Here is a 25,104-nt window from a genome sequence, read left to right as displayed (position 1 = left end):
CTTGCAAACAGAAAACAGTAGAGGAATCTGCTTGAAAGCAAACTCAGCTCTTGGCTCCGTTAATACTGCTTCATGCACTGAGAAAATGAGAAAGATAAAAAAAGGAAATGAGGATGCTCTGGTGCCCAGCGGTTTCGTCGCCCCGCTCGGAGCCTGGGCTGAGCGAGCCCTCGCTGAGCCTGCAAAGGGAAAGGGAACAGAAAAACGCAGGGGACAGGGGAAGAGGAAAAGAAGCTACAGCATCTCCTTAAAACAGCAGCCAGCCCACGGAACTCAGGATACAGAGGGTGGGAGGAGAGGGGGGGAGGCAGATTTTTGGCTTCATTATTATTGCAGGCTCGCAGTGCCCCGCAATAGTGTACGAGCATGTAAACCTTACATATCATCACCTAGGTGGTCAGACGCACACACACGAGAGACTAAACACGGCAGCAACATTTACAACAAATAAATAAGGATATCGATCGTCGAGATAGGCATATTAAAAAAAAAAAAAAGCCTCGCTTTTTTTCACCAAAGGAGAAAAAAACAATAAAAAGCACAATACTGTCTCGCCAAAAAAAAATTTTAAAATAATATAATAATATATATCCCTAGTGAGCCGGGCCAGGTTGCCAGTAGCATCGCAGGTGATGCCAGAACCAGGTCCCCAGTCGCTGTCGGTGCCTCGGCCCCCCGGCCGCCCTGCGCAGGCAGCACCCCAGTGCACGGCCCCCCCGCTACCTTTGGGCTCCGTCCCCAGCTGACCGGCTACCGGGAGAGGACCACGCCGGCACCGGCACATCCGCAGTCCCATCCAAAAACATAGGGAAGGGGGAGCAAAGGGGGCGAGGAGGCTGGGGGGGCTCCGCCTTCAGTGATGCTCGACCCGTTCCCCCGGCTCTGAAGTCTCGGGCGTTCGCTGCCGCTCAGACCGGGGTCTGTCACGGGTTTGGTTTTTTTTGGAAAAAGCAAAAGTTGGCAAATGGCAGCGGCTGGTTCAGAGTGCAGAGAGGGGGAGTGAGCTCGCGCTTCAAGGGCATCCTTTGCTCGTGGAACAGAAAGGAAGGCCGAGAGGGACAGGCAAGCTTGGCGCGGCGGTGGTCGGATGGCACGGAGAGCATCTTCCCCCAGGCATCTGCAGGAGAAGGTGGGGAGAGGGAAAATTGGGTGAGAATGATGGGCAGAAAGCCCCTCGGCCATCTCGCACAACACCCACGCAGCTGGAAGGGCAAAGCTGCAAACACCGTGGAGATTCTGAATAGCTCAAAACTCCATGAGTGTTAAGGAAACCTCACCGACATCCACGATCGGACACTGCCTGGACTGCAATGACCAAAATCACCCCAAGAGACACCTCTGCATGGCCCCATGGGGCACTGTGGGGACCATGGAGTGCTCAGCTCAACACCCGCAGGATGCTGCAAACCACAAGTGTCCCTGACACCCCCAAGCCAAACCCTGCCAGCTCCATGACATAATATAATAAGATATAATACAAACAAAACATTTAATATTATTTCTTTCCAGAGCATCCTCATGTCCTCAGCACACCAGCTGCCTCTTCTGCAGGCGCATCTGCTGGTGAGAGTGTGAGTTGTGCCACAGGTGGCTCCTCCCGCATCCCTGTGGGCTGTGGTTCTGGGGTGCCCTGTGGGATTGGAGGGGACGGGAAGAAACCCATTGGGATGGAAGCAACAACCCCCCACAGCTGAATTGTGGGGGGATGCCCATCCTTTGATGCTTTAGCAGAGGAAAACCACCAACTCGCCCCCAGGGAAGGTGGAATGGCAGCAGGTGGGTGGAAGATGGGGCACCCCGGGCCCCCCCATGCCGCACTCACCGCTGCTCGGCCCCAGGACTATACGAGCCCGTCGTAGAGGGAGAGTGCCTGCACGATGGAGGGGTCGGCCTTGGAGCCCTCCTGAAACTCCTGCAGCGTCAGCTTCCCGTCCGCGTTCTGCAAAACATGCCGGTCGCAGCGCCGCTTTGCCATGGAGGTGCCGAGCACCCCGGGAACCAGCAGCACCCATTCCATCCCACACGGCCTCCCGAATCCCCACCATCACTGCAGCCTCGGTTTCCACACCAAGCCACCCATGGCTGCAGCCAGGAAGCAGTGCCACCTCGGGGCAATGCCACCTCGGGGACCCTGCAATGGCTCCGGTGAGCCCGCAGGGATGCAGGGGTCTGCAGCAAGCCCAGCAACAGCTAAGACCCTTTATTCATGGGGGCAGGAGGCACCTGCAAGAGCTGAGATGTGGCAAGGGGGCCCGCCACTGCCTCCTAAATCCCTCAGCACCACGGAAAAAACCCCTCGAGCACCCTCACCTTGTCCATCATGGCAAAAATCCGATCCACCCGCTTTTCCGGCGTGTTCTCCTCCTCGGGAAGCTCCACTGTGTTTCCCTGCAGCAGCAGAACAAGACTCGGTCACACACATGTCATGCCCTGCCTGGACGGGGACTCTGGGCAAGGACACGTGTTCTGCTCCCCAAAACCCCTCACATCAGGACAGGGCACAAAGGGCTGGCATTGGCACCAGAGCCATCCTCAGCGCCCAGATCTGGACCCTGCCCCGGCCACAATGGCCACAGCCCCCCACCCAACAAGCCCGGGGAGGGAATCAGGGTCGTTCCAGCATCCTTCCCACAGCGCCCATGCTCCAGCCCAGCAGGGACCCCAGGGGCTGCTCTCCCCACATCCTCCCCCACCGCTTACCACCATCTGATAAATCGCGTCCACAATGTCCAGCATCTCGTTCCTCGTGATGTACCCGTCGTTGTCCAAGTCATACAGCTTAAACGCCCCTGCAAGCCAGAGCATCACCGAGGTGCTTGTGACCACAGCCCCCTCAATGGACATGCACCCTATTGCCATCCCTGTGCCACCCCCCGGCCCCATTCCCATGCCGGGGGCTGCGGGGCTGAGCCCACCGCACAGGGAGCACTTACACCTTAGCTTCTCGTCCAGCGTCCCCCGCGAGGTGACCGACAGCGCCTGGATGAACTCCGAAAACTCGATTCTCCCATCCTGGGGGGGCAATGAGGGGGTGAGGGTGCTGCTGCCACCCCCACCCTGCAAAGTCCCCCCTGCCCATGCTCTTAGGGGTATATCCAAAAAGGCGATGGGGAGGGAGAAGCAATGCACGTTCATCTCCAGCGGCAGGATGCAGCTGCTGTGCCCGGCCCACGGGCGAGCATCACGGTGGGAGCGACTCGGGAGCGCGGGGGGGGCTTTTGTCAGCAGCACCGACACATCGCGTTTCTCCTCTCTCGCTCGCCACTTCATCGCCTTTTCCCACGTGACTCCCATCGACTAAAATAAGCGCGGGGGCTTGCTCGCTACTGCGCCGCTTCCATTTCACGCCCCAGGTAGCGCTGGAATATTTTGCTCCTCCAGCATCACGCAGCTGCACTGCTGAACCCACCCCACCATCGCCACGCACGCAGCCCCGACCCCCCAGCCCGTGCCTCTAGCTCGCAGACTTACTTTGTTCTCGTCGAAGACATTGAAAACAAAAGTGGCGAATTTGGTTGGGTCGCCAAAGGGGAAGAACTGCTTATAGATCTTCTGAAAGCCGGCGGCATCGAGCTGCCCGCTGGGACAGTCCTTGATAAAGCCCTTGTACCTGGGGAGGAAGAGCAGAGGGTGGGCACCGGGGGGTGTCCCCAGAACGCAGTCCCACAAGCCCAGTGACCCCAGACCTGCCAACCCGCCCCAACCAGGCTCTGGTGAGCACTGTCCTGCAGCCACGTCCTGGGAAATCCACCAGCGCCTGGGGCAGATGGGGCTCCATGATGGCGCTTTTTGCACGAGCCCAAGTGAAAGCTGCTCGGAGGAGCTGGGGGGCACTGGGGGTCACTGTGTCCTGCTCCATTAGTGTGGCCGTGCTGAGGGAGGTGACCCTGTGCAGGGGGTGTTATTTTAAAGGCATTTTCAATAGGAGCCTGGTTGAAACAGGCTCCTAAAACCCATCAGTGCTTCAACACCCTAAAGCCTTAGGTCCCAGCTCCGGGCTGGACCTGAATGCTGCAAAGTGCCACCACAGAGGGCGCAGGGAAAGGGGCTCGATGGCTCCACGGGCATGGGGACCACGTGGGGACCACGCAGGGTACGTGAGCATTATGCAACGTGTCGCCCAGATCTGTCAGGCACCCGGGCTGGGGGAGGAGGAGGGGAAGGGGGTGGCGAGGTGGGAAACCGAAGTGCCGGTGACATCTTTTTCACGTTGCTGCAGCTATGAGTCACCGGGGGCGGTGGGGAGTGGGGGGGGAAGGATGAGAGAAAGAGATAAAGAAAGCAAACCTTGACTGGTGGGATAGGAAGATGAAAGGGAAGCGGTGGCTTTTCTAGGGCGTTGCGTTCAGCGGAGGGGATGCGGGGAGAGCGTGCTGCTGGTACGGCACCACAGCCCCACCAGCCTCTGCGGGCCCCGCTACAAATGGGGACACACTGGGACAGCACTGGCCCCTGCCAACCAGAGCCATGGCCACCAGCTGACAGTCCCCATGTCCCCACTCCCCTCATCCACCAGAGTGGGGAGGGAGCAGGGAAGAGGGACCGTGCAGCATCCCACCACACCAGAGCCAAGTCCCCCCATGCACCACGCATGAGGTGCACAGAAAAGAAAAACCAAACAACTCTATTTTCTGGTCTCCCAGAAAATGAGCCGATGCCTGCACCCCAAAACAGGTGCACCCCCTGCACCCCTTGCTCTGCACGGCCACAGGGGTTGCTCAGCACCAGTAACTCCCACCCCCTTGCCTGCCGGTCCCGCACCCCCATGCCAGACACTCACCACTGCTGCACCTCCTTCTCTGTAACTGCAAGAGAAAACGGGAGAAAAGAGAAAAAGGAATGGAATTTAGCATTTTCACAGCAAGGACGGTGTGTTTTGCACTTCCCATCAGCGACTTCCCTGGGGGATGCCCCAGGGCTCGCTCCAGCGCTGCCGTGTGGTACCCGCAGGCAAGTGTCGGCCTTCGAGGCACAGCCTGGGGGGCGATGGGGCTGGGCTGCAAGTTTTGCTGCATCCCAGAACCAGGGAGCCCACTAAGATGCCATTGGAGCACAGCATCAGCATCACTGCAAGATGTGAAGGACCATGCCAGGGTCAGGCTCGTTCACACCTGGGGAGGATCCAGCTCTGCCCTCCCGCCTCCCCAGAGCCAAAACATCCCTGGAAACATCTGCCAAAACATCTGCCTGGAGGCGGCTTGGGAAAGGCACTGGCACCAACACAGTGAACATGGGCACGGGCACAGCCCAGGGCTGGCATCCCCACAGGCACTGAACTATGGGGAGAAACATCATCAAACCCATCCCAGCACCCCAGGAAGCTTCACCAGGCTCCAGAGAAACCCCCAAATCCTGACAAGCTAGAAAATGTCAAGTGTTGGCAACCCCAAGTGTCCCCAGTCTGGGGACAGCTGCTGCGATGGTGAATGTCCTCAGCAGAGGAAAGGTTCTGATGGGATGCGAGATGCTGGGGAGGTGACGGGGCGGGGGGCTGGCACCTGTCCCCATGTGTCCCACTGCAGGAGCTGTGTCTGGCCAGCATGTCAGTGGGGAAACCAGCGCCAGCAGGAGGGTGTGGAGGGGGGAACGGCCTCATTAGCCATTTCCTTTGCATCGTGCATCTAAATAATAATAAAAAAGCAATAGGTCTGAAATGCGCTGGGATAATGAGGCGGAGTGGAGATGTGTCAATGTGCAAACGCCTGATAAAAATAGAGACCCAAGACACATCAACAGATGCCAATTACCTTGGATGGCAAATAAAAGAAAGCAATTTTCCATCAGAAAGATTTATAAGGTGTCTGGCAGAAGGCGCGGGCTGCACAAGGCGAGAGGCAGCAGCAGAGGGGTGGCCGGGGGGGCACACACATTGGCCCCCCCCTCGCAGCCGAGTGCTGGTCCCATGTCCCCATGGGCAGGGATGGCTGTGCCAGAGGCCGTCCCTGTGTATAGGGGGTGTCTCTCCATCCCAGCTCAGGGACAGCTGGAGGGACAGAGCCTGAAACGCCCCCAGGCAGGCAAAGGAGGCAATGGTAGCAGCCTGGGGCTGTCCCCTGGGCAAATCACCTCTTGGTCGCTCTCTCGTTCAGCTGTGTTTCCCCCAATGTGCTATTTCAGGCCCGGGAGCTGCCTTTCAACTCCAGCAGGAAACAATTAAGAAATTTGTGCTTTTTTTAGTACAGGAGAAATGCTGGTAATGACACGCTCGGGCTGGGGCGGGAGGGGAGGGATGGAGCCGGCTCCCCTCATACCCGCGTGATGCTCCCGGGAGAGGCTTTTCCGATGGAGAGAACCACTCAGGCGCTGTCCAAAAACCCGCATAGGGCTCCCGGGGTGGGATTTGGTAACGCGCATCCCCAGAATGGAGCCACGCAAAGCCCCATCCCTCCTCCAGCACACTGGTACCGGTGCCCGTCATCCTGCCCCGCATGCGAGGGGCAGCTGCAGGGTTTGCAAGGTGGAACACAGCCCTGTCCGCCAGCCCTTGGGAAAACACCCACCTCTAGGTGCGTCCCTCTGGTGCCACCAAATTTTCACTCTCCCCAGGGCAGGGAATGACAGATGATGACTTTGCAGCTGCCACTTCCCAGCTGCTGTGGCCTCGCTGGGTGTGAACACTCCCGTGGCACGGATGAGGGATGCTCTGAGGGATGCTCGTGCCGTCCCTGCAGCAGGGACCTGCAGCCATGGAAACCTCGGGGATGTGCCACTCCCTGGCCAGGCTGAGCCACCCATCCAGGGCTGGGGACAGGGGACACACACAGGGACAGGGCTGTCCCTCCACTCCCCCTGACCCATCCCCTGCAGCTCCCCAGCGTGCAGCGCCCAGCCGAGCTCACCGAGAGTACCTGTGCGACAGCAGGTGCTGCATTTCCCATCCCCCCGGCATCAACGCTGAGCTGATGCAAATCAGTTTGCAGTGACACAAACCCCAGCCGGGTTTGACCCCGAGTGCTCAAGGACAAGGGGATGACCCCCAGCAGCCCCATCGCTGCATCCCACCGGAGCAGGGGCCATGGGTGGGCTCAGCTGCCGTGCCAGGCTCCCCAGGGACCCCCGCTCCCGCCGCCACTGTGGGGATGGATATAAATAGCGCACGTAGCAGCTCGTTAGCGGATGAAGCGTGCTCTGGGATCCTTGGGGATGATCGGTGCTAAATAAAGACAGGGTATTCACATTTGTTATGAACCGCAACGCTGTAAGAGGCATTGCCGAGCCGGGAGCCCCGGCTACGCGCCGCAGACACCTTTCCCGTGCGTACAGGGCTGCACGGCAGCTCCTGCCAGCAGCATCTTTGTTTCCGCTGCTCTTAGCAAAGTGCGGGGAAACGCTGAGCGCAGGGCCGGCAGCGCGGGCAGGAGCGGGCAGGGGGTGCAGGCAGCATGAACAATCATCCCAGAGCAGCACCGGCCAGTCCATTCCTGCTCCTGTCGCAGCTGGAGAAGGGTTTTGGCCACACATCTCACGCCACACAGAGGGGCAGAGCCTGCCCCATGGGACTGCACTGTGAGCAGCCCCCAGCCCCCTCCTCCCAGCTACCGGTACCCAAAAAACCCCCAACCCTCTTCCCCCACATTTCCATCACTCCCCAACAGCACAGGCGAGGACTGACAGCTCCATCACCACCCGCCCTTCGCGTGCCCCCTCTCTTCCCACCACCCAGCTGCCGCTGCAGCAAGAAACAGCTCTGGTTAATCAGTGCTCAAGCCTGTTAATTTGTGCTTACCAGGCATGGAGGAGAGGAAGGACCCGGGACTGCAAATCCCCATCCATCGCTCTGCCCACGGGGAGCTCGGAGCTCACTGGACCACGGCGGGGATGGGGCGGCACTAAGGAGTACACGAGGGGCATGCGGATCTGGAATGGCTTGGGGACCCCTGGCCACGGTGGGATGCAGGAGGTGACACGATGCTCCAGCCCCAGGGGGCTTTTTTTGTGCTGCTGTCCCATCCCACAACCATCCCCTCCCCATTCTGTGCAAGGGCTGGGGTTGAGCCCCAGCCTCAGGGACAGATCCTGAGAAGGAGTGAGACACTTGTCCTCATGTGCCACAGCACCGAGCTGTCCTCATGTGGGCTCAGCAAGCACCATTCCCATGCAGCAGCCAGCAGGAATTCTCCCCCAAAACCCTGGCACATCCCCCTCGCTCCAACCACTACAACAGCACCTTGCTCCCGCGGGGCCACAGTCACCAGCATCTTATCAGGAAAACTGGGGTTAATTATTTCCAGGCACAGAGTGAGCGGTTCCCCAGCTGCTGCACGGCATTCCTGCTCTGCCAGGCCAGCAGGTGACCAGTCCTGCATCACCCACCAAGACATGGTGGTGGTCCCATGGCATTTATTTCCCCACAGCCTCAGCATGGCAGCTCCTTCCCGGGGTCCCCACATGTCCCCTGCACATCCCAGTCCAGGGGACTCAGCATATCACCCCTCGCTGGGGCTCCCCTCTGGGTTTGGTGCTGCCTAAACCTGCTGCGGATGCTCCAAGCAGCACCCAGGCGAGGGCAAACTGGGCACCCACATGTGTGCAGAGTGGGCACTCCCACGTGAGCAAAGTGGGTGCTCAGACGCAAATGAATGGGGCACGAATGCATGTGCTAACTGTGCACCCACACCTGGGCTAGACGGGCACTCACGCAAAAATAAATTGGGTGATCATGCATGGATTAATTGGGAACTCATGCATAAATGATTCGGGTGCTTCTGGGTGAACCAATTGGGTGCTCATGCATGATTTCATGGGGTGCTCATGCATGAACTACCCGAGTGCTCAGGCGTGAATGGAAGGGCCGCTCATGCATGAACCAGCTGGGTGCTCATGCATAAAGTTTTGGGCCATTCATGAATTTATCGGGTGCTCATGCATGGACTAATTGAGCACTCACCCGTAAATTCACCGGCCACTCCTGCATGAACTAATTGGGCACTTCTGCGTAAATTAGTGTAATTAGTAGATAACACACTTGTGCATGCAACTAATTGCGTGCTCAGGTGTGAATGGATCAGGTGCTCATGCAGAAATTAATTGGACACTCAGGCACAAACTGATATGGGGCACATGCACCATTTAATTGGGCACCCATGCATCAACCAACAGGGTGCTCACCAGCGTGCAATCCAGTGCAAATTAACAGGGCACTCATGCACAAATCAGCCAGGCGCTCATATGTAATTAATTGTGCGCTCGTATGTGTATTAATTGTGTGCTCATGCGTGAACTTCTCGGGTGCTGATGCGGAAATGACGGGGGTGCTGATGCATGAGCTGATCAGCCCCTCATGCGTAAAACACCACGGAGCTCCGGGGTGAACCCGCGCACCCTGCAATTTGTGCCCAACACACTCCACCCCTCACCACTGCAAGACAGACATTTAAGAGTTGTCTGCACATAAATCCGTTACAAACTCCACTCTCAACGTCATCACAATGTTAATATTCACCCGTTATGAACTCTCCGCCGAGCGGGCGATGGGGCTCAGCAGCGTGTTCACGCACCTGGATTTCACTCCTTACCCCTAGGACCCAGATTTGGGGGTCAGCATCAGGGCTGGAGCAAACACCCGCTGCAGAATCAGCCCTTGGTCGCCGCACACCAACCCCAGGGCTCACAGCACAGCCAGCCCATGACATTTGCTTTTGCTCCCGGGGATGACCTGCAGCTTTGCCGACCCACACGCGCCCCATCTCAGCCCCGTGCGCCCCAGCAGCGCCCAGTCGCCGCTCCCAGCCCTGTCACCCATGCGCCAGGGATGTCCTCACGCAAGTACGTGTCCCTGCAGCATCTCATCGCAAAGGGATGTCGGAGCCTCCCCGCGCAGGCACCACCACAGCCAGAGCTGCCTACCTGTCGGTGCGGGACATCCCCATGCCAGCTCGCCCATCTCCCCAGCTTGCCCAATTTGGCTTCTTGCACCATCAGACACAGACAACAGCGGGTCCGGGAGCCTCCGAGACGTTCAAAGCACAAGCCCGACACTGTAATTGGTGTCATTTGTTACTGCTGAGATACAAAGCAATATGCGGAGTGAACTGCGTGTGCGTTTGGCACTCTTCTCGCCAGTGGTTGCCATTAATGGTCTGTCTTGCTCCCAGACTGGATAAACAGGTCCCTGAGCAGCTCTGTTCTCATCTCCCCCGGGGCTGGTACCAACAGGAAAGCCAATATGCAGTTAAAATCCTTTTAAGACTTTATTAAATATTTAAGGGCTCAACATTAGGCTTTGGAAATTGGGTTCAGGGAAAAAGCAGCAGTTGCTTTTTGCAGCAAAGGCAGCAGAGGAAGGGCAAAGGACAGCTGCCTTCGTTCGGGAATTCATGAATCAGACTGAAACACACCCACAGCAGGAGCCAGTGGCTGCGGCAGGTTTATCCTGGGCTGGATTTAATCCCGGCTTCCCCAGGAGCTGACGCAGCGATGCCCCATGGCAGCGCAGAGCATCCCGGTGCTGCCCCCGTGCCCTCGCCACGCTGGGGACAGCGATGTCCTGCTCCATCCCTGCTTTGGCCACAGGCATTTTGGCATCGCCTGGGGCTCCAAGGTGCTGCCCCCAACCCACAGAGCAACTCCTGCCCCGAGGAAGAGGAGAAAACTCCCCTGTGGACCCAGTGCAGGCAGGGGGAGGAAAGTCTGACTCAGGCATTGGGGCCGAGGGAAGGACAGGAGGAGGCTGCAGGACAAACCCTCGCTGGCAGCAGGGCCCCCTCTGCCCCCTCCCCGACGGGGCTGTGCCGGGGGCTGCCAAAGGTACCAAACACCTGCTCCTCCATGGGGGACAACACAGACACCCAGGGCATCTCCACGGTGTCCAGCCGTCCACAAGGAGATGCCGGAGAAACGCGGGTGGGTGAAGCGCCGGCAGCCCTCTCCTTCTATGTAGAAACCAAAAAGGTGCCTTGGAGGGAGAACGAGGCGCAGGAGGTGGGGAGAGCAGCAGTGGTGATGGGAGCAATGCGGGCTGAGCATCCCCCAGCCCTGACCCCAGCACGGACCCGGCTCCCCGCACATCCAGCTCCCCAGGAGACCCAAGAGGACGAGGAGCGGAGGGATGAACAAAGCAACCCCACAAATGTCACCCAGATAACGGAACAAGCACGTCTGTGGGCTACTCCCTGAAGCAGCCGCTTCCTTTGATGCCTTCAGAGCTTCTTGTTTCACAGCCTTAATTATAGCGGCAGCAGCAAAGGTCAGGAGAGTGGTTAAGCAGATCCATTAACATGTCAGGGGATAAATGAAATGTGATTCTTCTGATGCCGGAGCAGCGGGAGGCAGGGACAGCTGCTCTGCTCTGCCGCAGAGGGAGCCCGAGGGGCCCTGGGTCACATCTTCCCCTTCCCAGCACTGCAAACACCTCCTGGGCACTGCACGGACACCCCAAAACTTGCTGTGCTCACACCTACCCATGGAGCGCCAGGACCACGTGCACTTGGGGTGCCCAGACATGAGATTTGCTGGGAACAGGTTGGGGTCTCCCTGGGGAAGGGGCTGGAGATGCCTCCAGCCCACCAGAGCCAGCACACCATGTCCCCATGGAGCTCGCAGGGAACCCGCCCCGCAGCTGCCAGCACCGCAGCTCTGGGTTACGAGTGGCTGCGGTAAAAACAGGCCCCAAACCAAACAAAAACAGGCCCCAAACCAAAACCAGACCCCAGGCATCCCTCCAGCACATCCTGCCCATCGCCCTTCCCCAGGGCACCCTGCCTGGCACGGGACGGCAGAGCCGCTCTGCGCCCCATCCCCGGCACATCTCCAGGGTGCTTGGACACGTGCCCTCCTTCTCCCCTAAAAACTTCCCTTTTGAGCTCCTGCAAATCCCATTACAGGCTGGGAGCACTCGGAGCAGGCAGGAACGCTCACCAGGTCAATCAGCCAGCAGCAGCCCAGCCCCAAATTTACAGACCGAGCACAGCATCTCAGCGCCCCATGACACCCACCCCTCTCCCAGGAGGGGTCCCGCCATCCCTCTGCACAGGCAGCCCCAAAGTGGGTGTTTGTAGGGCCAAACTGAGCAAGCACGGGCAGTCGCCAGACCCCGGCGCTTCAGCCTTTGGGGCTTTAGGTATTTCACCCATCATTTGCCACCGAGGGATAACGGGTGGGAACCACCTGGCCAGCCGATCCCCGCGTTCTGCCGGATGAGCAACAGGAGGGATTTCAACACGAACCAACCTGGCAGAGAAACCCAGCGCCCGGGGCCAAACACTCGGGAGGCTAAAAATAAACCAGCAGCGGGGAGCCACCGAGGTCCCTCCTCTGCTCCTGCTCACCGCCCAAACCAGCACATTTCCAGCACCGGCGTGCCATGGCGGAGCAAACCCCAGCCCGGTGCACCCAGCAAGGAACCGACCCATTTTCCTGCCTTAAAACTGCTGCAATTGGTGAATTTTCTTTCCTTTCCCGCATAATTCAACCCACCACCGTGTACCCCCGTAACTACAAATCAATATGTTTGTAGTTTGTTCTTAAACTAATGCCCATTAATTCAATGCATTACTGTCGAGCAACAGAGCCAATTTTGCGGCTTATTGTAAAAGAGCAGAAAATGATGATGCCAGAGTGAGCTGAAAATCCACAAAATAGATCCCAGTGGGTGGGATGCAGTTCTTGGGAAAAGAGCATCTTCCTCTCCGCACGCCCACTCTGCAGCCCGGGCCTCCCAGCGCCACGGGCATCGCTTTGGCAGCCTCGCCGCGGCTCCCACGCCTTCACCGGAGCTTCACCGTGACCTCCAGAGCAGCGGGATCATCACCCCGACCCTGCGCCCGATCCCAGCGGTGATGCTCCTGCAGCTGCGTGGCTCCAAGCGCGCCCGATCGCAGGGCTGGCAGCCGGCATTAACAAAATGTACAGCTTTAGTAGCTCCAGACCTGGGAAATAGTTATGAAAAGTGAACCCTGGAATCCAATTCACCCCAAAATGACTTAAAAAAAACAGCTTTTCTGAAACAACCTCAAAACTTTAAGCCTGTTTCGTGATTTTAAGGGTTGCCGATGCTGCGGCTGGGCTGGCCTGGGAGCGCCGCTGCGAGTCGGGATACCCAGCACCGCGCTTCCCTCCCTGCTTCTCTAAAGGAGCCCACGTCAAGTGATGTGCACCCACAACACATATTCTGCACCGGCAAAGTGCACTTTACACAACATTATCTGGGCTGCAGGGAGCAGCGATACTCCAGGACCTTCACAAATCTCCAGCTTAGCAGAACACTTTGACCGCAACCCCGCAAGGCTCTTAAACACAATCCCAAATCCCAGCACGGCCATAAGCCCCAAGCACCTGGCCCAAGTTAAGCCCAGGCTTTAATTCCCACCCAGGAGGGGCCAGCAGACACAATCCAGGATGGTGGTTCCTTCGAGTCTTGGGCGCTGTCACCTCCTGTGACAAAACAGCATCTCCAAGCTACCTCAACAAGGCATCAGAAAGATTAATAAATTAATGATTATAAGGCACTTTTGGATGAAAGGCACTATGGAAGTACAAAAAATTACATAATTTATTATTCATTATTATTATCGCTCAGCGTTGGCTGCTCCTGTACGCTCCTATGCAGCCCCAGCCTGGCCTGTGCACACAGGTGAGGTTGGCACTGCCAGGTATTCCTGGGCACTCAGGTGCCTGGAGATGCAGAAAGGCACACGGTGATGGGTCCAAACCAACAGGACCTGGGCAGCCAGTGCTTTGAAGGAGCCCTCAGACATCCCTCTGTGCCCTCAGGTGTCCAAGTGCCATTAAAATCTGACCCCTGGCACCTTAAGTCAGGAGTGGAGTGGGAAGAGGAGCCAGCAGACGAGGTTTGCAGGCTCCTGCCCTTCCGTGGCCGGTTCCCAGCGGGACTCAGGACAACTTGCTCTGAATAACTGCAGGAAAATAATTCTTGCATCTCATGGAGGCTGCTGACGGCAACCCTGCTACCACAGCATGGCCGGAGACACGCCAGAAATAGGAGATGGAGAGACCAGAGGGGACAGGGACAGCAGCCAGGGGATGCAATAAGCCACCAAGCATTAGAAGAGCACTGAGGGGACATGGGTCCTCTGTAGTCCCACAGATGTGATAAATCTGCAGAAAAGACACACGGGGCAGGGAGAGAGGATGAAATCTCCCCATCCCACCGATCCTGCAGAACCAAGAAGGGGATTTTTGTTATTTGCTTCATTTTGTCTGGAAATCACACAAACATAAAATGTCATAGTGGAAGTAAATCCCATTGCAGGAGGAAGCTTTCATGTAGCGCAGCCACAGCTCTCACCACCATGAGAACCTCCCTGGGACACAAGCAGGTCCCCAGCATTAGCTGCCAGTTACAGGCTCCCAGAGACATCTGGCCAGATGTGCTGCAACAGCAGCAGAAGCAGCACCATGCACCAAGCAGGCCCAGCTGGTAGGAAGGGCACCATGTACCAGTGATGCTCTTCGAAGGGTGGTCATGGCTGGTCTGCCAGGAAGATGCTGAAATACCACAGTGCCACGGAGTAAAACCTGCCCGGCACAGACCAGAGATTGTCGAGAATGCCATGGATTTGTGGGTACAACTGTCCCCTGCTCCAGCTGGTCCGTAGCCACTGTGCTTGGTGCAACCCTGCACTCCTACCTGCATCCCCTCTGCCCGGATTCCCCCAAATCCAGAATGAAATTAATCTTTCCAATCTCCCAGGGCCTGAAGACAAATCAGAGGCTCTCAGGCATGCCTGGGAGGGCCCTGTGAAGCGCTTTGCCAGACAAGGGAACGCGCGCTCGCCTTGACAGCTGCAGAAGAGGGGCAGAAACGCCCAGCAGAAGTAATTAATCCCAGAGAAGAGAGGTACAACGAGCAGAGATCAACAAACAGAGCCTGGTATTAGCGACAGCTCTCCCTGATGGGTACCGCGCTGCCGGGGCACGTTGGGATGCTGCAGCGGGCTCTGGCCACGCGAAGGGCCACGTGCTGCCCCACGGCACGGCTGCCTGGGCATACAGGTCCGGTCCACCTCAATAAAGCGGCACATGGAGACCTGGAGTGGGCAGGGAAAACCGCAGGCAGGCCGGGAACTCATAGAGGGAGCCATCAGAGAACTGGAGTCTTTCCCTGGCGGGGTGCGGTGGAAAGGTGAGGGCGCCCAAGGGAGCGGAGCAGAAAGTTGGGAATAAAGTGATTCAAAAGGCAATGACCCTTTGCTGGCCTCATGGAGCAAATGAGACATCCCCACTCTCGCAGGTGATGGTTTCACCAGCACTGTGTTCGTTTGGCATCGGCTGCCTGTAGAACACAGGACATCGCTGCCCATCTGCCCCGCTGGGGTTAACACCTTCCCCACGCAGCGAGGAGCCCCCCGGGGTGCAGAACGCCCAGCACACAGATCACCAGCAGACGAGGCTGTGCCAGGGCTGGCTCTTCCCAAATCCCTCTCTATCAGACATCGGATCATCGCGGTGGGTGCAAACCAAGCAGGCGACTGCAGCACGGCAATAACCGTACCTGTCCCAGCGCGGCTGCACCGCCGCGGGTCACAGCTGCAGCGAGGACACCAAAACCCAGGCTCAGCTCCAGCCGGGGTCTGTGCCCAGCCTGCACTGCCACATTTACACCATTTCTCCCTGAGCCACTTTAAGGAAGCCCAGTCTGGGTACTCCAACCTCTCCTACCACCACTCAGAGTTTGGCTATGCAGACATGCTCCCCGCAACCTGCCTGTGCCACAATGAGAGAGCAAACCCCGCGTGTAGGGTTGTGCAATGCACCAGTGTTGCCTCTTCTCCGTATGGGAGAACTTGCTGCATCCTAATCTATTGCCTTTTTGGGTAAGCGCTGCCATGGGACTGCAGCAATGACAGCGGGGAGAGCTCGCAGGTCTGCTACACGTTCGCAGTTCTCTGAGGCAAAGGGGGAATATCTCGGACCTGAGAGCAGAGAGGTAAACTTGAACCACCAAAGCCTTTGTTTCCTTTGTGCATCCTTCAGAAAAAAAACCCAAACAAACTGATTTTGCTAAAATTGGATGGCTCAGGCATTAGTCATGTTAATAAGATTACAGTGGAGGTTCAGACGGGAAGGCAAATCACTTGGAAAATCAGGTTATTAAACCGATACTGAGATATTAATACAAAAATATGAAACTCACTGGTGTCAGAATCTTCTCTCCGCTTCAGAGGATAATAACAAAGGAAACCCCTCCAACTAATGCACCCAAACTTCAAAAACCACCCAGACGGTTTGGCTCCCCATTTAGGGAGAAGCTGCCTGGTGAGGGGAGGGCAACACCACGGCCGGTCCCCGGGTACCCGCCCGGCGGTGACACCCCAGGGCCAGGCAGGGGAAGGATGCTCGGAGCAGGAGGGGGGTCAGCAAAGGACGGCGCATCGCTCCGGGTGGGCGGGATGCGGCCCTTGTCCCACGGTTACCGGAGCCTTAGAAATAGGCCACGGATAATTGTTTTTATAAGAAAACGGAGCGTTCCTCCGGCTTGCTGCCCCTCTCCTTGTCTCCGCTGCCTTGTGGGTTTTCTTCATCCTCCCAGGCTGATCTCGGAATTCTTGCAACAAAGCGCGGCCGAGCCTGCGCCCTCCCCCGGGGCTCGGCCCCGCCGCTGCCCGCACAAATCTCAGCTCCGCGCTGCGATCGCGGGGACGAGCCGGGGGAAGAGGCCGGGGCCGGCAGCGCGGACCCCAGCCAACCCCCAACAACGGCCCCGCCGCCTCCCCACAACCGCCGAGCCGCTCCGGCAGCATCCCCGCGGCTCTGCCCCCCCATGCCCCCCTCGTTTACTCACAGTACGTTTTCCTGGTCAGCTCCTCCACAACTTCAGGCTTTAACTTGCTGTTGGATTTCCCCATGGTGGCCGGCAGCGCCGTCAGCCCCGGCAGAGCCGCCTCCCGGCCTCACTGCGGGGGCATGGAGGGGCGGGGGGGCCTCGGTGGCAGCTCCCGGCCGGGCTACATCCCGCGGAGGGGACGGGCAGCGAGGCCGGGAGGGGAGCGGGGGGGGGGTGGGTGTCTTTGTTGCCGGGGTTTGGCCGCAAAGGCGAGCGGCGAGGCCGCCCCGTGTGCGCGATCGTGTGTGTGCGTGGCCCTGGTTACACGCACCCTCCCCGCCCTCTGCCGCCAGGCGCGGAGCGGCCGCGGGCGCGCTGCGGGGGCGCGGAGGGGCGGTGAGGGGCGGGTTGGGGCGCTGCGCCCCGCCCCGCGCTGCGGGATGGAGCCGAGGGAGGGGGGCGCTTCGGTACGGCCCCACCGCCCCAAGCCGCGGGGTCTCCGTTTGGGGAGGGGGATCCCAGACCGCCCCCCCCCCCTCCTCCGGAGCCGCCGCGCAGGGGTCGGCGGGGAAAACCCGGAGAAAATGTCGGGAGTGGGAAAAGGGGGAAAAGGGGGTGATGCTGAGCTGGAGTTTTGCCAATCCCCCCGTCGCTGGAGATCCTGGTCCTGCCTGTAAGGTTGATGGGCAGTGGGAGGATGGGGAGCGGGGGGAGCTCAAGAGCTGGGGGTGACCTTGGTGCGACACCCACATCCTCAATGGTAGAAGCATCGACCACCTCCTGGGTGCCTCCAGCAGAAGGCAGGTCCCTGCCTCTCACCCCAGGATCCTCAGGGCTCTTGTGAGCCTTCAATCATTCTGCAGCATGCACACAGAGACCAAGCTCAATCCCTTCAAAAACCCCACGGATTACACCCACGGCGGGTTTGCGGCGCAGCCAGGAAACCATGCCGGTGCTAAAAGCAGTGGCACTCAGCTCGTTCCCACCTCAAAACCATGCAGGGCTTTATGCCTCTACAAAAGCTCTCTGTGCATGTGTGCACACATTCATTAGCTGTACTGATGCACGCGATAAATACAGTTTTCTTCCCACCTATGATGCAACGGAGGCCTCGCCGGAGCTGCCCAGGCACGCCTGGACCTTTGTGGTAGCAACCAAGGAGGGAAAAACAATCTGTGCTGGGATATAGTAAGACCTGTCTGCAAGGCTGCAGAAAGCCCAACACAAAACACACAGGGCTGTTTGCAAAGGAGACGAGAAGCACAGCTGGCAACAACACTGGTCTCTGCACCTTTTTTTTACCAGCCAGGGTGCCTGACACTCACTCCTCCAGGGATACGCTCCCCAGGTAGGTGTTTCTAAAATGCACAGTCCTCTATCACCCAGCCTTTTGCAAATGAGCTCATTAAGGCAGAAGAGTATAAAGACACCATCACCACATCCCAGCTGGGGCGCCCAGCAGCGGCGGACCCGCGGGACAAGCAGCAGGAGCGGCACCGAGCGACGGGGGATTCGCAGCGCACGACCATGAGAACTCTGCAAGGCTCCCGTTTTCCCTCCAGCATCCCTCGCAGCCACTACCAGTATTTGTACAGCTTTTAGGGACACGGGCTCACTTGCAGCTCAGGCGCAGGCCCCACCGGATTTCACTTTGGTCACCAAACCTGCTGCAAAATGGTCTTTGCAGCCCTTTCTTTGGCTGCCCATCAGCAAAATACTGATTTTTTTGCATTATTTCCCTTTATCTGTCACTGGGCTATAAGTGTTGCAGCAGGGGTGCCCCACGCCCTGCTGGGGTGAAAAGCAAGGCCAACATCCCAAACCTTCCCCGTGCAGCACAGGCATTTTAGCACAAGCTCTGCTGATGCAAAACTGATGTTAAGGACATTTAATACTATTTAAAACTCTACCCTGCCTCCACCATGGGGAACACTGAAGAGAGAGCTCAGATCACACAGAGAGAGGAGAAAAGTAATCGGAAACTGTGCAAGCCAGTCACTTTCTCTTCCTAATTATTAGCTTTAACCCCATTATTGCTTAAATAACACCACTAGCGGCATTTTCTGGGAGGCAGTGACTTTTCTACAGCCAGAGGAACACCGCCCCAGCCCGGAAAGACTCCTGGGGCTGGCGGGACTGAAATCTGAACAGTGACCGGGGCACAATACAATCCAGTCCAGCTAAACGCCGTCAGTGCACCAGGGAGAGAGCCGGGTTGTTTGCTCAGTGGAGAAAATCCAACGAGGTCCAGCCCTTGAGAGCGGTTCTGCTTTGCAAATCCCACCGTGTTTCCCATCTGAAGAACACCCCTGCAGCCCCGGCAATGCTCACATTCCCCACCACCGCCGAGGCTGCAGCTCGGGCTGGCTTTTTCATTAAGCGTGCGCCGCTCGTGGTGCATCCGCCGTCTGTTCACCATATTGCAATGCGCTGCCATGGAAATGATCATTCCCTGGGTGATATTTGCTGTCGGAGCTGGGTCTTGCTTATAGGGAAGCTGCTGCCTCTCCTGCCACGACAGAGCCGGAGGTTGGGACGGGATCTGAGGATGCTCTGACTGCAAAAGCTGGGAGCTGCGTGGGCTGCGCGGCCAAGCCTGTGTCTGCAGAAAGCTCTTCCTTCCTCGGGTATTTACTTTAAAGTGTTTAATAAAACCACTGAACTCTTTTTCCCCAGGACACAGCAAGTCCGTCAGGCTCAGTCACGCAGCCTTTTGTTCCACGTGGGCTCGCCACGCTGCGTGCATTTGTTATAATAAAGCATCCTCAGACACCATCACGGCAGTTTTCCCCAACGCATCCGCGTTGATTTAATTGTCAAGATTACAGTCACCTCGTGGGAATAGCACTGCGAGGAAGCAGCGAGGTTCGGCACCCCAGCTCTAGCGTGCTTGCTTTGCTTCTGATGTGCTCAGACCTGAAAAATCAGGGATATAACATGGCTAAAGCACTGTATTCTGACCTGGGCATGGCTGGGGTCACTGGTGGCGATTGGGGATGGGGCAGGATCCACATTGCACTCTCGGATGTGCATTGATGCAGGAGCTGCCCTGGGATGGGGAGAGAAGAGGCAGGGGATGGGCTGAGCTGGGCAATGGATCCATCCTCTGCCTCTCCTCCCATCCCAGGGCTGGATGAGGCCCCACGCAGGGGCCACTGATGCTTCAGGCTTCACCAACCCTTTTTTCACCTAGCGCATCGCTAAACCCACGCATCCATCCATCCGTCACTGCCATCGTTGTGGCCAGCGTCACCCCCAGGCCCGTTGGCTTGTGAACATCCCCCTCCCACAGCCACCCATGCAAACGCAGATGGAGAAGGTGCTCCAAAAACAACCGGCCACGTGAACGAGGAATCTGTCGCTGGGGACAGCAGCAGCAAAGGCAAACAGCCTTCGCCTGGCGCTGAACTCGCTAAGCAGAGCGCACACAGCCCCTATTTTGTGCTTTTTCGTGAATAAGCCAAGTTTTGCTAAGAGCTTTTTCGTGCCAAAGCAGGGAGTCAGGCAGCAGGGGAGTGGTGAAGCCTCAAAGCTTAGGATGGGCAAGGAACATACACATACCCACAAGATTAATTATATCAGCTACAAAAATAGCGGCTATTTTAAGGTTAATGCTTAAGGGATCTGACTCAGTTAGAAGAAGAGCCAAAGAAATTATTGGCATCAGCGCTGGCTGCTCCACCAGACGAGCTGTGGTCACTGCTGGCACAGAGCGCCAGCAAAAGAGTCGCTTTTTGAGAGGTTTTGGGAAAAAAAAGAAATGCCGGTAAAGTGAGTTCAACATCCTGGTGCAACAATCACAAACATCACCCCGACCTCAGATTACAACAGTTTCACACACTTGTGTGCTGGTTTCAGGACTGTGGGCAGCTTTAAGCGGGACTCCCAGCTCACCAACCAGTGCATTGACTGAAGCTCTTGTCAAGCTTGACGAGACCCGAACTGCTCCTGGTCTCACTGGGGCCACAGCAAACACCAAGCAAGTTACTGTCCTAACTGTTTTAATTACTAAGCTATATACAACTAAGTAACAAAGCCTCAGAAATCAAGATTTATAATCCAAAACACTGAGGCTTGAACTCTAGCAGCGGTACTGGCTACCACCACTATAAATTTCAGCTATCAGAGCGTTTTAGTGCCAATACACAGCATGGCTTCAGAGAAACCACAACAGAAAGCAAACACACCGTGGTTTGGGGGAATGGCAGAGGGAATGGTGCCCTGCAGGCTCTTTCCCCAGGAAACAGAACCACAGATGTTGAAATGATCGGTGGACGCGGAGGAAGGTCTGGAGATCAGCAGGATGCCAAGGCTGCACGTCCAGCTGCCATTCAAGACCGACACGCAGGCAACGCGCTGAGCGTTACAGTTTGCCACGCTATTCAATTTCTGTTAAATTCCAGTATATTTTTCCAAAGACTGTATTCTCTCTGCAGCGTCCGGGGCTGTAATTGTTACACTGATGTGGGAACCTGGAGAGGGCGGCTGTGGTGAAGGCAGCCGCTGTTCTCCCATTGCCCGCCCTGTGCAGCGAGCAGTTGGCTGGGACAAAGCCAAGCCGGAGGAGGTGCTGAGCTCTTCCTTCGTGGCACATCACAAATCACAGCTGGCAACAGGGAAACCACCTTCTTTTTCTGCTCCTGCCACGCTCATTCTGCAGTGCAGGAAGCGCAGGCCAGCTGCTTGGAGCATTCAAACAAGGCTCGATACTAAATCAGGCAGGGCGCTTGTTCAGTGGCAGAAAATAAAGACTCCTCATCACGACGACCAAGCTGCGCGGTTGTGTCTGTGTGAGATAAGATCAGTCGCAGAGGCAGCGGCAGATTTTGCAGCAAAGACGTCCCGCAGCATCCACCGGCACTGCCAGGGCTGAAGGGTGGGCTGGAGGGGCTGGTACCTGCACACACTGTGCGAGGTTATGGAGCATCATTCTCCAGCTTCTGCAGATGTTCTTACTGAAGAAGAAAATTGCTTTGGGAAAAGTGTCCCTAAAACGGCAAGACTGGGGTTTGGACAAGAACGAAACTTTGCTGCCTTTATACAGATACACATATATATAAAACATACATACATAGAGCCTTCAAAACACAGGGAAGGTTGCCAGCTGTCTGCTTTCCTGCCCAAATCTTCGCTCTGAAGGTCGCTCGGTGCCTGTTTCCTGCAATGCCGAGCTGCAGGCGCTCGCGGCAGGCCCGGGGGAACCGCTGCAGTTGTTTTCCACGCCATGACCAGTGGGAAGCCAACTTCTTCCAAAGATTCCTCGTGAGTCACGTTGGATCTCAGCACCTGCAGCCCGGCTGCTGCCGTGGAGCAGCCCCAGGACCTGTCACTGCTGAGCTGCCCTGGTTTTCAGATGAGCCACAGGTCTCGAGCGAGCTCTGTGAGCAAACGGCGCTGTCAGCAGTGAAGTCTGTCCACCCAAACCCTACCCCGCAATCTTTACATTAAACAACAAACCCCAAGCACTCATACATACAAAATCATCCTGTACCTATTTCTCCAATTTCATTGCCGTAACAGGTTGAACCGTTGCCTCCCACAAGGCTGCTCTGATTCATGGCAACACACGGGCATTGTGTGCTCGGTAAATCCCAGCAGATATTTCTGCTCAGTTTTTGCAACAGCAGTTAAAACCCTGATTTACCATGAATATACATCAGGGCACACACATACTGGCTTCATTTTAACATAGGACTCGTGTTCCTCCTATGGAGCAGCCAAACTCACTCAAGGCATCTACAAGGTTTAGTAGTGACACACAAATGAACCCCCAAACCAGAAATTATGCACACAATATACTGCACACAGAGATAAGCAAATGGAAAAAGACCAACTCAGACATTTAGTCCAGCTCTCAGCTGATAGGGGGTCATTCCTCACAGTATATTTAGCAGTGATTTGTCCAGTCTAGTGGTGATTATCTAAAACAACAGAGAACTGCCTCCATTTCTCCAGGGGGATTGTTTGCAGCCAAACCCATCTCACTGGCAAAAGGTTTCTCCTAACATCTTGTTTTCCTCTGCGTTCATTTCATCATCTCACCTCTCCACAGCTCAGCCCTTGAGCCATTCTAATTAATTCCCCACCCGTTTCTGTGGTTTTCCCCCCCGCAGCCATTTTTGTCATGTGCTACATCTTCTCGGCTCTCTTTAATCATCACTTAGTCAGGCTTAGAGCTTTAATTCTTGTAATCTTCTGTCATTGCCCAGGTCTCTGGTCTCAGTCACTGCAGCTGTTCTTTGTAGCCCCTCCAGTTTGGCTACCACCTCCTGGTACCAGATCCATCCCAAAACGAACAAGTTTGGCTTATCCCAAGAGACGCAGATCAATACGAAGCGTGGGATTCCTTCTGACCTCACAGAGCTCCTGCAGAACGGAACAGCCCAAGCAGAACAAAACAGCCCAAGCGGCACCGCGGCACCAACAACTGCAATTCCACCCCCTGCAATAAACAGGTACAGGCTGCCAACAGGATACAAAACAACTCAGGACTAAAGACAGAAGATGAGCAGCCTAGAACAGTGTCCTCAGGGACAAAAGAACCCCACTTACTACTATATTTACCCTTGCCCCAGGAGCCCCATGTTGTTAACATTGAGGATGCTGCAAGTCTCTTGCCAAGCTCAGCACAATCATCCCAAGAGGGAGCAGAAAAAGGAGTTTTAAGCCATCCTGTCCATTTTGATCCCCACCTTCACCACCCACCAGCACTCTAACAGCCTCGCCTTGTCTGCCTCTTTACTTTATTTCAGTAATACAAAAGCCATCTCATATATTATACCTCAGTCACCCCACTAAAAATATCCCACAGGAGGAAAGAGTCACAAGAACACAGCATTACCCCAACTTACATTATTTTTCATTGATGAGGGAGAGAAAAAACAAGGATGACATGCATTTATTACTTCACACACATGAAAGCCCTTGTCTAAGTGAGGACCCCGGTATCAGGATCAGCTGTGCCAATACAAGCTGTGTTATTACCTCTTCTGTACAAAGCAATTTGTTTTTATTGACCATTCACTATACAGGGCACTACCACACGCTCCTGCTCATTAGAGTCTGTCAGTCAGTAGGCAAAGGAAGGTAAAAGCGAGATTTAAAGAGAAGGCAGCTCTTTGCAGTCATGAAGATAATCTTGCTAGAGCAAGAGCACTGACAGCAGGCAGCTCGGTCTGCAACGAGGAGCAGCAAATGATCAAGACAGCTCAGAATTTCAGACACTAGAAGAAAATCCTTAAAGCGGATAAAACAATTTACCTCCTCCGGACAGGGAAACATCCATGGGCTTGCATCCAAACATACAACACATTGAGGACAGCTGTGTTAGTGCTCTGGTTTGGTTTTCTCTTCCCTCTATGTTATAGTCTACCAGTCTGCAATAGACCTTACTCTTTAGGTGCTTTTGATTTCTCCTCAGAGAAGGCAGTCAGAAATCAACATTTTTCCCACATAACTTACATTTTGTCTCATTTTCAAGGGAGTCTTCCTATAGTTCAGTCTCACTTTACACAGCTCTCCCCTAACATTTCACCTTTCATTGCCAATGAGCAATTTTTTGGCCAAGCGCAGCTATAACTGCCCTGGAGCACTGTGCACATCCAGCAGGGATGAGTTTGGCTCTGCCACTTTAAGGGGAGATGTTTTAGGGTCAAATATGGAATAACCAGAAAAATCAGAGAATGTTCACTTTGGAGAAGCTTAACATGCAAGAAACACTTGCATGAAACAGAGAGGCTACCCCAGTGCAACAGCCATCACCTTCATCACATGAAGTTTGGTTTATTCACAGTAGGGTATTAGTAAATCCAAACCCCACGTTCTGTTTATAGTTTAGTTCCCTGGTGAAACACCACCCACCCAAAGGCTTGAGGCAACGCAGAACCGGCTGCTTGGGATTTGCAGGGCAGAGAACACAGGCTATTTCTGGCATCACTCCTCTGTGGTAGGATGAGAACTATCAGCTAAACTGTAAGAAACATCTTGAAGACCTACATTTTGTGATGAAGGGCATACGCTTTTGAGGGGCAGGGGATTATCAGGATAAGCACTTCACAGAAATACTTTGCCCACCTCATCCCTGCCAACTTAACCAGCTTGCAGAACTGAGATCTGTGGTTAGATCCCAAAGGCCCAAATCACCCTCTCCAGCCAAAAACAAACAAGCTAAGGACTTGCCTCTTGGAGAACATTCTGTGATTCTGTGTGTGATAATACAGCCAGATCCACCAAGAATATGATTTAAAATCCAGGTTTCTACCCTTAATGTGTATCTGGCTGTCAAAGTTCAAAGCATCAGCTCCTTGTCCTGCCTTCCACGACAAGGTGACACTGAGCCCTGTGGACAGAGGAGACCACAACGCTGGCCAGGAACAACAAGC

At 55.9% G+C, this 25,104-nt stretch overlaps 1 protein-coding gene across 1 annotated transcript; it reads right to left on the bottom strand.

Annotated features, from left to right (window-relative positions):
- Positions 1-1,840: 1,840 nt before the first annotated feature.
- On the bottom strand, positions 1,841-16,805 carry NCS1 (neuronal calcium sensor 1; the record flags this gene model as incomplete). Its single annotated transcript, XM_080355940.1, has 7 exons — positions 1,841-1,939; positions 2,311-2,388; positions 2,701-2,789; positions 2,934-3,012; positions 3,472-3,610; positions 4,781-4,805; positions 16,742-16,805. 7 exons carry the CDS (start codon positions 16,803-16,805, stop codon positions 1,841-1,843), a joined length of 573 nt encoding a protein of 190 aa, XP_080212066.1.
- Between the last annotated feature and the right edge of the window lie 8,299 nt (positions 16,806-25,104).

This window comes from Nesoenas mayeri, assembly GCF_963082525.1.
Source record: "Nesoenas mayeri genome assembly, chromosome: 18".
Taxonomy (NCBI): Eukaryota; Metazoa; Chordata; class Aves; order Columbiformes; family Columbidae; genus Nesoenas; species Nesoenas mayeri.
This window is presented reverse-complemented; position numbering and strand designations above follow the sequence as displayed.